The sequence below is a fragment of the Carassius gibelio genome, chromosome A11, assembly GCF_023724105.1.
Source record: "Carassius gibelio isolate Cgi1373 ecotype wild population from Czech Republic chromosome A11, carGib1.2-hapl.c, whole genome shotgun sequence".
NCBI lineage: Eukaryota > Metazoa > Chordata > Actinopteri > Cypriniformes > Cyprinidae > Carassius > Carassius gibelio.
The window spans coordinates 8518927-8533194 of record NC_068381.1 but is presented as its reverse complement, the minus strand read 5'-3'; the positions used below and the strand labels follow the sequence as shown (position 1 = coordinate 8533194).

At 37.6% G+C, this 14268-nt stretch overlaps 2 protein-coding genes across 2 annotated transcripts; both read right to left on the bottom strand.

The window, feature by feature from the left end:
- Positions 1–140: 140 nt before the first annotated feature.
- LOC128022227 (cytochrome b-245 heavy chain) lies at positions 141–7663 on the bottom strand. The gene is made up of 13 exons (XM_052609576.1): positions 7498–7663; positions 7206–7298; positions 6687–6797; positions 6473–6557; positions 6095–6243; positions 4848–5029; positions 4498–4630; positions 4321–4413; positions 3996–4249; positions 3218–3380; positions 1885–2031; positions 1668–1792; positions 141–1579 (listed from the first exon to the last, which is right to left on the bottom strand). Exons 1-13 carry the CDS (start codon positions 7540–7542, stop codon positions 1462–1464), a joined length of 1698 nt encoding a protein of 565 aa, XP_052465536.1. The 5' UTR covers positions 7543–7663; the 3' UTR covers positions 141–1461.
- A 298-nt stretch (positions 7664–7961) lies between these two features.
- On the bottom strand, positions 7962–13968 carry LOC128022228 (endoplasmic reticulum membrane adapter protein XK-like). Its single transcript, XM_052609577.1, has 3 exons — positions 13606–13968; positions 11566–11828; positions 7962–9945 (listed from the first exon to the last, which is right to left on the bottom strand). The coding sequence occupies exons 1-3, from the start codon at positions 13848–13850 to the stop codon at positions 9140–9142; spliced, it is 1314 nt and encodes a 437-aa protein (XP_052465537.1). The 5' UTR covers positions 13851–13968; the 3' UTR covers positions 7962–9139.
- Positions 13969–14268: the final 300 nt, after the last annotated feature.

Below are 14268 nucleotides of genomic sequence, written 5' to 3'. Positions count from 1 at the left end.
TGATTCTTTTGTAGTCTTCAGACTTCTGATGAATTTATCTGAAAATATATTTAAACGCTGAACCACATACAAAATATGAGTGGGAATCTACAAATAATGCAAGAATGTCACTTAATTTTCAACGAAATTGAATCCCATCTACACATTCCACATTTAATGTTAAATAATTTCAAAGTGTGCCCACTGTAACACTTTATTCAATTTAGTATTTGAACTTGTTTTATAGTGGTGTGCCTTTTATTGTAAAATTGTTTTTAGTTAATAATATATTGATTGAAAAGCAGGATTGGTTTACACCAAAACAGTAAACTAACGCATTGATCTGTAAAGTACATAAAAATCAATTATGTATTCTGCACAGCCAAGATATATCTATATATCCAAGACCAATAACACAAAATCATTATAACAAGCTTACACTACAAAAAACAACAACTATGCTTAAAGGGGGGGGTGAAATGCTTGTTTTCACTCAATATCCTGTTAATCTTGAGTACCTATAGAGTAGTACTGCATCCTTCATAACTCCAAAAAGTCTTTAGTTTTATTATATTCATAAGAGAAAGATAGTCTGTACCGATTTTTCCCTGAAAAACACAACCAACTGGAGGCGTGATGTGTGGGCGGAGCTAAAGAATCACGAGCGCCAGTAGGCTTTTGCGTTGAGAGCATGTGGAAACTGTGACATTATCGTGAGGGAAAAACCATCATCCAAAACAAACCATGGCTTATAGTCAGATTCAGCCGTTTATTTATGATCCAGAATCAGATCCAGAGGCTGAAAATGAATAAGAGCAGCAGCAGCAACGACTCGCTCCTAGCGGGGCTCGAACCGGGGTCTCTGGCATGGGAGGGGACGCACTAACAAGGAGGCAGAGATATTTTAAGCAGTTTTACTCACTTACTCACTTTACTTTTTTTGGTTATCTGTGCAGGGTTGTCTTGCCCTGGCAACCAAAAACACACTTCTTTTGTGACTTTTCGCGACGCTCTCGCTCTGATCAGTGAATCGCTCTGATCAGTGAAATGTCTGTGCTCAGCCTCGCTGTACGGGAGCGCGCGCTCTTCCGGCAGAAGTTTCCTCAGGACCCATATAAGGAAATTCCGCTCCATCTAACGTCACACAGAGCCATACTCGAAAAAAACTTTCCGAAACTTGTGACAAACCAGAAGGAGTTTTTGGGAATAAAAATACTCCTTCAAACGTACAACTTAATTTTTGAAACTTTGTCCATGTTTAGCATGGGAATCCAACTCTTTAACAGTGTAAAAAACTCAGTATGCATGAAATGGCATTTCACCCCCCCTTTAATAATTTCATTAAGTATAGTAAATAGAAACTTTAAAAATCTGCCATTGCAGTGAGACAATTAATCAAGAAACAATATATTGAAAACAAGTCTGAATATCTTTTGCAGTGGATTTTTCACTGTTTTTTCAGTAGACACACTTTGGAGCACATCAGAAGTTTTCTTTGTTGAATATAAACTCAGTTCCAGATTCAGTGTGTGAAATGCACTGCTTCCCCAGAGCTTTGGCCAAAGCCGTAGGACCACATAGAAAAACGCCTACTTTTGAACTGAAAGAAGATGAAAAAATACTAGTTATTAATGCACAGGAAGAGTAGAAAGCCTTATCCCTGCTGTTATTTACCACACTCTACATACCCTGGGTGTTGGGTAGAGATGGTGCTGAACTCTTTGTCCCAGTTGGGTTTGCCGTACCGAGTCTTCTGCTTAAGCCCAGTAATGGGATCATCTTCCGCCTGATATTGAACTCTCCAATGGGCCGCCTTTAAACAGTTATCAAAAGTATGAGTGCCGAAGTATTTCTTTTTTCAAAATAGTTCACAGTGTCATTTAACAAGCAAGTCTTTTCGCCCACCTCAGCATCCTTCCAGCGCGTTAGATAAAAGTTGTAACTGAGGAAATCGCTCATGTCTTTCTCCATCATCTGTCTTTCCAAGCTCTGCAGAAGGTCTGCAAACCATTCGAAAGCCTGTGTCTCCGGACACAGCCAATAGAAATAGATCTGCAGAGGTCAATGGTCAGAACATTAAATGTTTAGCTAACATATGTATGAACTGACACCACAGACTAACCCGCTGTTTTCTGAGGTTCTCGTCAATTTTGAGATTTTAGGCTATTTTGCTTCCATAACTTGACTTCTTGCAGACCAGTGAAAAGTAAACAAATACACATTTAATTGTTTATTTTATTATATTCAACTTTAGCAGTTTGGTGATATCAATTACTTACAATTGTTACCATATTCGCCTGTAGTATTTTGCCTTAAAGGTGCTGTAGGGAACTTTTGTAAAAAAAATATTTTTTACATATTTATTAAACCTGTCATTATGTCCTGACAGTAGAATATGAGACAGATAATCTGTGAAAAAAATCAAGCTCTTCTGTCTCCTCCCAGTGGTCCTATTGCCATTTGCAGAAACTCCATCGCTCCCGGTAAAAAATAACCAATCAGAGCTGTGGTCCATAACTTTGTTTGTGTTCAAAATGTAGAAAAATGTATATAATAAGCGAGTACACCATAAATCCATTTTCCAAACCGTGTTTTTGGCTTGTCCTGAATCACTAGGGTGCACCTATAGTAAGTGTTTATATTCTGACTATTTTAAATTGCTTCGGGGATACCGCGGCGGAGTAACCCAGTACCTTTGTGATTCTTCATAGACATAAACAGAGAGAAGTAGTTCCGGCAACGATGTTCTTCCGCAAGGCGCAAGCAGTTCTGTTTATTAACCGCTAGAGCGTCAAAAGTTCCCTACCGCAGCTTTAAAGCAACACAGTACATTTTGGCGCTCTAACGGTTAATAAACAGAACAGCACGCCAGCCGCGGAAGAACATTCTAACCGGAACTACTTCTCCAAGTTTCCGTCTATGCCGATTCACGCAGGTATGTGTTACTCCGCAGCGGTGACGACCTGGACAGGCTACAATAGTACACAAAAATCACTTAATTTAAATGTACCGTGGGTTATTTCGGATGTACTCGCCCATTATATTTGCATTACATTCAAATTGTGAACACAGAAAAAGTTACACAGTGTTGCTTTAAAAGCTATCATCCTAAAGCTGAAATTTATGAGCTTTAATGAATAAAACTACGAAATAAACATGGCATCTGCAAAGACATTAAACAAAAGATGTTGTTCTGTCATTCAAAGCCTGAATAGCTAAACTTAGTGCTGTATATCACCTTTTTGGTGAAGACATTTTTGTTCTCCTGGACGTGTTTGTACCACACAGACTTCAGAACAGAAGCGAAAGGTGTCACACCAATACCAGCACCGACCAGCATCACGACTTCATAACGAAAGACATCCTCGCTGGCCGTCCCAAAAGGCCCATCCACAGCCACCCTACACAGAGAAAAACAGACATTATGCACAAAAGACTAGCAAACGCATCCTTTACAGGACGTTCCAAAGAAATAACTGAGCATTGTGTTGTTCACTTATCATTTATAAACGTGATAAGTTATTCATTTGTATTCTCTCAGTTCTCTACTGCAGGAGGAAGAAATTAGGAAACATATAAGGAGAAATAGAAAGAAAAATTCAGTCATGTTGCAATCAACATATTGCCTACCAACTTCTCACCAGAAACCCAGCATCTCCACACTTCTCTTTTTCTCAACTATGATTGTACATTCATATCCCTTTTTGCACAGATATTTTCCCTTTTTACAAGTGAGACTTGTAAAAAGGGACTAGTACTATTACAAGCACTACATCTGTTATTCAAGATACTCAGATTAAAAAATACAGTTCACCCAAAAACAAGCTTTTTATCATCATTAATTCAGCCTTGTGTGATTCTTCTGAAGATGATGTTTTAAAGAAAATTCTTGTCCATACGATGAAAGTCAATGGGGTCCAAAACAACATTGAAATTCATATAGCTTTGGAACAACATTAAGGTGAGTAAATGCTGACAGACTCCTTTTAATTATTAATCTGTCACTTTAATCTTACTTTGGTAGTGCCCAAGCATCCTGCACCACGGTTTTGTCACCACCACAGGCCGTATAAAGGGCTTGTGTCCAATCTCCAACAATTCGGATATGCACGCTTAAGTGGTCTTCCTCCGGGGCAGAGGTCAAGGTAAAGGGATGCCACTCCAGCTGAGAAATGGACGGGCACTTGATGAAAACATACTGACCGACCTCCATCTTAAAGCCCTTCTTCTTCATCTGCAGCTCAAGGGTCTTGGATGGGTGCATCACAACCTGTAAAGTGACGCAATACAGTAAGAGGGGAAGAAATCCATTGGGGCCTAATCAAATTTTGACTGACTAACCTTGGTGATAACCACTTTCTGCTGAGAGCGATAGAAGCGCACCAGTCTCTCACATACATATAGAATCATGGGGCCAACCACCCACTTCCATGTCTGTAAAAGGAAGTACATGTTTTTGAGATGCATCACAATGATTAAAGAAATGCTAGATGTATTTGTGATTATTTTAGGATATACCATCGGGGGATTCCCAGCAAAGACAGGTTCTGGGCAGTCGGTACCATTCTTTCCCCAGGTCTCGAACCGGCTGTGACATTCATCTGGGTTGTGTACTTTTACACTTTCTAGAGTCTGGCCTCGCACAATACGCCTACACAGAGACACACACAATGTTAGTGCATAAATAATGCATGATAATAAGATCATCAATAAGATGCACCTTGCTGAATGAAAGTATAGATTAAATTATTTACATCTACTAATGCATTTGTTTATTCAAAATAAGCACATTTAAATTAAATAGTTTTAGTTAAAAAAAAAAAAAAAAAAAAAAAAAAGAATAATATTAATTGATCAAAAACCCTAACCCGACTCCATGTAGCACCAAACCAATGAAAAAGACGATGAACAGGTGATGGGTGAACCAGAACACCTCGAAATATGACCTTCGGATGACCTCCATGGAGGAGGTGATGATGAGGATGAGGGCGAGGGTGATGACCACCCCTGTTAGTCCTGCTATAGTAGTAAACATCACTATGGTTGGGTTCTGGAAAGTCACAAATACAAAAATGACAACATGAAACATTACTCAAAATGTTTTACATTAAACAATCATTATATTAAGAAAACAAAAACAAAGATAAAGCAGTGTGCAAATATCTGAACTGTGCAATTTCAGACTACCATTACACTACCATTCAAATGTTTTGGGGCAGCAAGTTTCGTTTAAATTAATACTTTTTATTCAGCAAGGACATATGAAATGATTTTAAAGTGACCATTTATAATTATACAAAATATATGTATTTCAAATAAATTATGTTATTTTGAACTTTTGAATCCTGAAAAAAAAAAAAACGATCACAGTTTTCACAACTGCTAATAATAGATGTTTCTTGAGCACCAAATCAACATATTAGTATGATTTCTGAAGGATCATGGGATACTAAAGACTGGAGTAATAACTGCTGAAAATTGAGCTTTGCATTCACAGGAATAAATTACATTTAAAAGTATATTAAAATAGAAATTAATAATTTTAAATGGTAAAAATTTTTGAACGGTAGTGTATATACTGCAGAGATTGTGTGTAGTTGTAATATAGGCATCATTTTATTAAAAAAAATATTTTCATTTTATTAATTTATATATTTTACCCTAAGCCACAAAATTGATCAAATATGTCATAGCGGCTGTCTCTGATGATTTTTCATATCAGTCATAGGAAGTGTGTGTTGGTTGTATTTCAACATGGCACTATAAATGTTTTGTTATGATCATGGGCTTCTCATCCCCTCTGTGTTCTATTTCTGGCTATTGTCCTCTGGGTCATCAAAGCAACACCATGGCAACTGAATTTTTTTAAATCGCGTGATCACAACAGCGGCAGCAGCATGATGGTTATGTGATGTAACCGTGGGCGGAAGTGGGAGGGTTTTTTCCTGTGGGGTTGAAGTGAAATCAGAGGTTCCTTGCATAATAAACGGGGTGCTGCTTCAGAGTCAGGGTTCTGAAGGCAACTTCTGTTAACACTGAGACTGTGAAAGTTATAAACTAATGTGAGTTACTGAAATTAGTTAAAACCTTGCAAAACTGGTCTGGAAAGACTCACCGTCTCATTGGTTCTGATAGGATTCAGGTAGGATCTGTTGTCATTGTTGCCAATCTGAGAAAGCACGTAAGGGAGGTAACTGCTGTTGATCATAAGCTGGGAATCCATGAACCTCTCAAAGTTGAACAAGTGAGCTATGATGTGGATGGCTGGAAGAAAATGCAAGGCTTACAGTAATTTATCCTTAAAATATCAAAAATACTTTTCGAAGAAAAATAAAACTGTCACTGAGGTGGAACAAGGCACATATTTGTAACTCATATATCCCCACATATTAGTAGTGTAAAAGTACATGTTATTACCTTTTGAAAGAGGACTGCCCCAGTGATATATATGTTCAAAAGTGTAAATTATGTGGACGTTTCTTTCTTACTGTACCTGTGTGGAGGGCAATCATGTAGGCCACTAGTTTGTGGAAAGTAAGGTTTCTGTCCAGCTGACGGGCTGCAGTGCGGCTACAGTACTGTGATCACACACACACACACAAACACACACACACACACACCATTAATGAGGAGATTCAGGCTTTTTCACTTTTCATTACCTGAAGTGGATAAGCCTTTCACTTTCGCTCTGTTGCTCCTTTCCTGACCTGTATGGATCCGCGCAGGAACGAGAGCAGGTTTCTGCAGATGGGCAGCAGGATCAACATGCAGTTAAAATTCAGACATGCAGCTGGAGCTCTGGCCCATGAGAGAGCATGCTTAGAAAGAGAGAGAGAGAGAATGAGCCATAGAGAATTTTCATTTCCCATTTTAATCTCTAAACAACATATTCACTGATTCATTAAAAAACTGTACTTATAGAGATATAATGTAACAATATATAGGCCAACATATAACATTGTACTTTTCTCAGTTCTGAGTAGAATCTAACAATACACTAGCTGAGTGCAATATACAAATATGAAATTAAAGTGAAAATATACATTTTATATAATTAACACTGGAGTGTGTCTTGATATTATATTTAACTACACATTATACAGCATACATTTAAAAAAAGCAGTTACATCAATATAATAATTTACAAAAAATAAAATACATTCATTATATTTGTATATTATTGAATAAATTATTTGTTTAAAATGTATAAATGATCTGACACTTACCCCAAGGATGACTCTAGTATAATAGTATCTTTCAACCAGAAATGCCAAGTAAAAGTGCACAAAGAGAAACACATTGATGCCAAGCCATACCAGCTGAAAAACAGAATGAATGGTGTTTGAGACGTTTTGCAGACTGATGAAGTAATTATATAAAGTATAGAGCCGAACACACACACACACACAACACAATTAAAAACAATTAAGAACTTTAAAGCCCAAAGATTATAAAGATTGTAAAAAGAATTTAAAGGTTATTTCAGTTTAAGAAACCAAAAATAAAAGCATAGCTTACAATAACAAAAATGGAAAGTCCTTCATTTGCAGCAAAGTTCCCCATGATGTTGAAATGTGGAGAAAGAAAAGATGAAGTGAAGTGAGGATGAAAGATTTTGAAGAAAGCCACAAGACAAAAAGGGATTTGATATATGAAGCAGAGAAGTAAATCAGGAAATATCGTCACAACTGTGAGCCCATGAGAAAACATCAAGCAACGGTCCTTAACCTGAAGTGGATGGTCAGAGGATCTCTCAGTTCTCTTCCTGCTTTATTGTTTAGTCTGTCATCTAGTGTTTTTTTTTTATGTTAGTTGTAATATGGTTATATGATTTACATAATTTTCCTGCATTTGTTACTATCTTTCTCTTGAAGCATTGGGTTTTAACTGAAGTTATCAGAAATGTTTCTAAATAAATAACAAGGAAAACTGGAAAAACTGAAAACAAATAAACCGTGTGTACCTTCATGCACCACATATCATTCTCCTTTATTTTTTTTATTTTTTTTTCATGGGTTTGGCTGAGAGTTGCGCATATCAAAAGCAGTGAGGCGATCTATACAGTGCTGAAGGACAAATTTTAAGGGAGTTTCCAGATGTAACCTGATCACAAAGTCTTGCAGAATGAAGAAACTCAAAGCATTCGTCTCCCCACTGGGGGGCAGTAAAGTTAGAATACAATCATCTACTGCCCTCAATGAAAATATTTTTTTTTTTCTTTTTACTTTTTGTAGGAAAAATCTGAAAATAATGTGTAAACGAGGACCCCAGATGATACAAGTTCAAAAACAGGAGTGTAAACAAAGAATGGAAAAACAATAAATTTAATTCTACTTTGCAGGATTACGAAGGTCCTGGCAACCCAAATGTCCAAAAAAAATTATCACGATCCAAAAGTCCTTACATTTTGAAAGCAATTCTGAATTGCTTGAATTTAGGCCATATCAAATCATATGATGGGAAACTCTAATATGACCTATCAGAACTTATTTCAGTCTTATACACAGTATGAACAGAGTAATAGATAATATAAACTAGAATAAATTATTACTAATGAACCTGAGAGGTTGTCAGACATTTTTCAGAAAGCAATGGCTTCAAGGTGGTGGAAATATTAACAGCTTATCATTCAAACAAATAATAATAATAAAAAAAAAATTATTTGCTTTAAATAATCCAGACACAGAGAGCATGGAAGCTATGACATTCTTAAAACCAACACCGAACGAGGGACAAAGTGCTCCCACATCACATGACAAAAGCAGCGGTTCCATCATATTAGGGAATTTCACGTGCACTTCAGTGATACATGCTGGCTCACTTGCCTTGTAAACAAAACAAGTATAAGTATATTCATCTCAAAGTTCAACAAATGTTGACTTTTCCATTTCACCATTAAGTATCATGGCAGAACTCTAACATTTTAATTTAATTCCTCCCTTTTTATCCTTAAAGGGCATTTCATGAGGTAAAGGTACTGTCATCATTTCTTCACTCTCATGATCCAAATGGAATTATTATTATTTTTTTAATTCTTTGGAACGCAAGAGAAAATATTTCATATAAGAGAATTGTTTTTGTCCATGCAATGAATATCAGTGAGGTCCAAAACAACATCAGACCACATTAACGTTTGTTGTACAAAAAACTTGCGCTTTGCTCACACTGCGCCGCACAAACTCTGCCCAATGTCCCCTATGTTAACGCTGGGTGGATCATCACCAACGTCTTCCCCTGATGGCTTGGTCCTCTCGGAGCCAGACTGGGAAAGCGTCCCACGGAGCAGGCAGAGGGGTCCACAGCACTCCCAAAAGCCCTGGGCTGGACTGGATGAGAAGAGTTGCCTGCATGGGTGGCAAAACTGGTAAAAGAGCAACATAAAGAACACAGCTGTGGCGTAACCCAACAACAGCGACAGTTCTAACACGGGGACATCCACCAATTGGTAGATCTCAGTCCGGTGGACGTACCACATCGAAGTCAGCCCTGTGTTCTCCACAAAACGGAGGGAATAATACACAGCGAGGCGCCTCCATGCCTGACCCTTATCAATCAGGTCAGGGTCATTCAATCTGAGCTGCACGGCAGACCAGCAGAACACGTTGATGCCGGCATACAGGAAGGTCAGCATGCAGAGGACAATAGTGGTCCCGACACGGGTCAATGTCTTCTCGATGTTCTCTGGGAATGGAGAGCGGCTGCTCCAGAAGAGAACCCACGGGTGCAGAAAGAACAGGATGAAGTTGGCCGACACCACTGGAAGCACCCATACCTTCAACACAGAGCTGAAGAGGACCAGAACGGTCACGCGTGTGGCGATCTCAAACCCTCGCCACAGAAACACACACAGGTATGCCAATGGACGCACGGAGACTTCATAATCATCGTAACGTATCTTTATGGCAAGAATATTGCAGCGTAGGGCTCCATATACAATTGAGAGAAGGGAAATGACCATCAGTGTACCTGGCAGAGAGCAAAAAGAATGAAAAATGATTACATTAAATCCAATATAAACATACTTTGTGGTAAAAAGCAACTGAAAGCTTTTGCATCAGATAAGTGGAATAAAGTACTCTACTGGGTGTGGAGGCCCTAATATGCAGAAATATATATTATTTTACATCAAGAAATGATATCTAACCCATTTCCAAGCTGCACACAGAAGAGTAAAAATAAATAAATGTATAAATAAATATGGAAATAAATACATAAATATGGAATAAATAAATATAAAATGCATAAATAAATAAATGACTTGTTACCTCCCTCATTTCCATGTTGCACACAGAAAATCAAAACAAATATTTCTAAATTAATAATCATGGAAATAAAAACATGTGGGGATGAATAAATAAAAAAAATTAATGCATTTAATAAATATATAAATAAATGTAAAAATAAATGACAGAATAAAAATTATGTTAAATAAAATAGAGAAAATAACACGTAGGAAAAAAAATAATTCAGGACTAAATTTAATGAAAATTGTGTTTTATCAAGTCATTTATTTAGTATTATTTTTATTTAGTTTAGGACTCCATTACTGTGGTGCACAACATGTTACCATTCGGTTACATACTTTACTGTGTTGTTTACTATTGTTGTTTAGTAATAAAGGATAACAAAAGCAGATACCCTGAAGGCCCAAATCCACCAGCAGTGCAAACATATGGCCTCTCCCAGCCTTCCATCTGATCTAAAGTCAGTCACCGTATCATTACTCTATGCCTCATGGGTAATGGGGTCAGACTGATTTACTGTCCATTATGAACTTCCATTTGCAATACTGCTTTCAATGAAAGACTGCAAGGTTGACAACACATTCTTCATGTCGAGCGGATGACTACATATCTGCGAGGCACAGTTGGGTCTATCATTTTTAATATTCAGTGAAGAGTAACAGTTGATGGGTGGAGAGTAAAATTCACATTACACCAAATAACAGCTTGCAAATACCTAAGCTGTCTACAATATACAGTGGGGTACAAATGAGACCATTTTGCTTTTTTTGTAATATAATACACATTTTACATTTTAATTATTATTATAACAATCTGGATGAAGTCTTAATTTATGTACATGAATTTCAGAATAACCTGAAACCAAGAACATCTGACAAACTGCAAAAAGGAATTCACATGATCAGTTTCACAAATATAATAACTTGATAATGACCTAAAAATAGTGCAGAATGTAACAGTTTATGTAATCTGAAATGCTAAAATCCTAAAACTTTACTTCCTGGTATAAAAAAACAGTGTATAGGAAATGCTAAGACTTTGGGGGCTGTACTTCACAAGCCCAGATAACAAAATAAAAAATAATAATTAAAAAATGTCTTAGTTATGCTCTAGAGCAGTGATCCTCAAATGTGGCTCGCAAGATCCACTTTCCTGCAGAGTTTAGCTCTGACCCTGATCAAACACAGTTTGCTAATCAATGTCTTCAGGATCATTAGAAAATCACAGGTAGGTTTGTTTGATTAAGGTTGGAGCTAAACTCTGCACATCTCCAGCAGCGCTCTATTTTAGGTGTGTAAGAATGTACTTGATACTGTGTGTGTGTGTGTGTGTGTGTTCTAACCTCTACCGACGGACACCCCTTTCTGCAGCACACAGATGTAGAGCTGCAGCGTGAGCTGGGGTGCAGAACCCAGGAAGGCCTGTATGACCGAGGTCCTGGCGAAAGCAGCCCGGTGGGTGACTAACTTGCCCTCCGCCTGCCCCACTTCCTGCTCCACCTCCTCGGTCTGCCCTTCCCGGGGCATCTGCTTCTTACGGGTGATGGTGACATACGGCTCCTCCACCTGTCCAGAACTACCATAGATGCAGAAAGCATCCAGACACCTAAAAGAATAAAAAGTTTTATTGTTTGGATAAATGATTGGTTAAAGGGGTCATATGGCGTTGCTACAAAATAACATTATTTTGTATATTTGGTGAAATTAAATGTGTTTATTAGGGCTGGGCAACAAAATCGATTTTTCGATTAATCTTTTCTTTTTAAATGACGTTGATTCGATATCGATTCATAGACAATGGACAATGCAACAGTTCATAGAATTGCACTAAATTCAATGAAAGCTCACCAGCATTTTAGCTTATCTGAGGACAGCTTTTGTAAGGCCTCAGCGACTGATATGTTCATCTCATTGATTTAAAATGCAGAGACTAGGTCTTACAGGACAGGTAGTAGGTGCCAAAGTTTGAGTGAGTATTCCCGATGCCTAACCTTGACAACGGCCTTGCTATTTTATAATAATAGGGTGCAGGCAACCTTGATGATAATGAGACTCATGAGAGTGTGTTAAGAGATGGCCAAGAGAGCCTTCACAGGCCATTCACACTAATTCAGGGAATTAAACAAGTGAATTACACATGAATCACACAGGAATGAAACACTGCTGGGCTTTATCTGAATGAGCTGGTCCAGGTCGTGTTGCTAAACTCTACTATTAGAAAAGGAAATATCAATGCTTCAATTATACACATGATCAATGCAAAAACACAGGCCGATAGAGATGGAACAGTTCACTTTGAAGCCTGGACTGGAATTGAAGCTGTCAATAACACCAATTTATATAATAATAAATCATTTCAAGCCACAAATTGTCCATAAATGGCTTGTGGCACTGGCACGGTACATGGAAAACAAATAACAGTTTGAAGTGTAATTACACAGCAAGAAAACTCCTACAGCAACATAATTTGCAAAGGGGTCATTTCGCAAAATGGGTAACTTTTATGTACCCCATGAATATATGTATAAAAGAATGACTTTATCAATGAAAAGCTGACACCAACTTTTCAAATTACAGCCATTTTAGCACACCAACCACATTATTAAATTTATCTGTTACACATTTATTTTATTTTTTCAAGTACAATTTAATCTGTACACATTGTGATAAAAAATCTGGATTTTCTCTGTCTCTCTCTCTCTCTCTATATATATATATAGTGTGTGTGTATGTGTGATTTATGTATATTTATAAAATGTATATTCCCATTATGTGATATGCCCAGTTAACAATATTAAGAACATTAAGACAAAAGACTAGAAAAATCACTTAACATTTAAAAAAGGGAATGACATCATCATCTATTCTTCAGGTGAAGTGCCTTTTTTATAGTTCTGTTAACATTACTTTGTACAGTAAATAATTTGTTCATGAAAACTGGATATGGTAATATTATTACCATTATATTCTTTATCTTATAAACTGTGCAATGTCATGGTCCTGAAAAAAGTGCTAATAATAAACTGGAGGCTATAACTATTATCGGAGCAGTCAACACTGTTACTTAATTTAAAAGCTGTAGTCATATCGAAACATAGATTATATTTTTGTCCAATAGAATGTTAACAGCTCATATGATACTATTTAAAATCACCTTATCAAAAATGAAACTGATGCATTTTATGGAAAGTCCTAGGGACATGAATCCTTAAGCCCTAAAGCCGAACCATACACACACACACCTTCATTATGTGTATTCGCTCACAATAAACATTGTTTATATCGTAATCAATTACGTGGATTGATAATTCCCATCCACAGGTTTGTGATAAGCAGACGCGCATCCAAATACACCGAGGGACAGTCGCATATTGGCCACTTACCTTATTACTGGTCCTAGTTGTAATATATGAAGCAGCAGCACTAAAGGTCTGTCTCTGCTCAGGTCTCTGTGAATAAAGATCAGTGTGAGCTGCACCAGCACGGATGGCACAAGCGTGAAGAGGAGCGTGAAACACTGCCAAATCTGATCACCAGCGGAGTGATAAGTGCTGCTCAGATACAGAGCAGCCGTCGTCTCGGCCGTAAACAAAGAGACGGACACAAGGACAGAGCTGGGAAGTCTCATCCTCACTCAACCATGTTGGTTTTCTGCTTTCGGATCTCGTGAGCCTGCATTTTGGAGTAACAGTGGACGCATCAAGCACCAGCAGCCGCAGATTGACAGCTGATCGCCGAACCAGTCTAACCTGTAGAGGGCGCAGGAAGCTCAATATTTACTGTGTCAGCAGCGTGTTTGTGTCGTCACGCTCTACCTGGGGTGCTTCCACTGATCTATAATATATATAGATCAGTGGGTGCTTCTCATTTCTTTTTTGTAAAGTACACAAATAAAAAAATCTATCCGTTAAACCTCTATTTTTTAAGTACTGTAAAGACATGTAATGCTGTTTGGAATTCTCGCTAGAAATAACATTAAAAGTGCAAATCAGAAAAATACATTTACACACAAACTGACCACCAAACGCAACTTTCAGACGCCATCT

What these genes read in the sequence shown, in the direction of transcription:
- LOC128022227 (XM_052609576.1), bottom strand. Translation starts at nt 7,542, where the DNA reads ATGGGGAACTTTGCTGCAAATGAAGGACTTTCCATTTTTGTTATT. An exon ending in TTGCTGGGAATCCCCCGATG is followed by an intron (nt 4,414 to 4,497) that starts GTATATCCTAAA and finishes TTCCTTTTACAG; the next exon opens with ACATGGAAGTGGGTGGTTGG. An exon ending in ATCTCTACCCAACACCCAGG is followed by an intron (nt 1,580 to 1,667) that starts GTATGTAGAGTG and finishes ATCTTCTTTCAG; the next exon opens with TTCAAAAGTAGGCGTTTTTC.
- LOC128022228 (XM_052609577.1), bottom strand. Translation starts at nt 13,850, where the DNA reads ATGAGACTTCCCAGCTCTGTCCTTGTGTCCGTCTCTTTGTTTACGGCC. An exon ending in CAACTAGGACCAGTAATAAG is followed by an intron (nt 11,829 to 13,605) that starts GTAAGTGGCCAA and finishes TTATTCTTTTAG; the next exon opens with GTGTCTGGATGCTTTCTGCA. An exon ending in AGGGGTGTCCGTCGGTAGAG is followed by an intron (nt 9,946 to 11,565) that starts GTTAGAACACAC and finishes GCTCTCTGCCAG; the next exon opens with GTACACTGATGGTCATTTCC.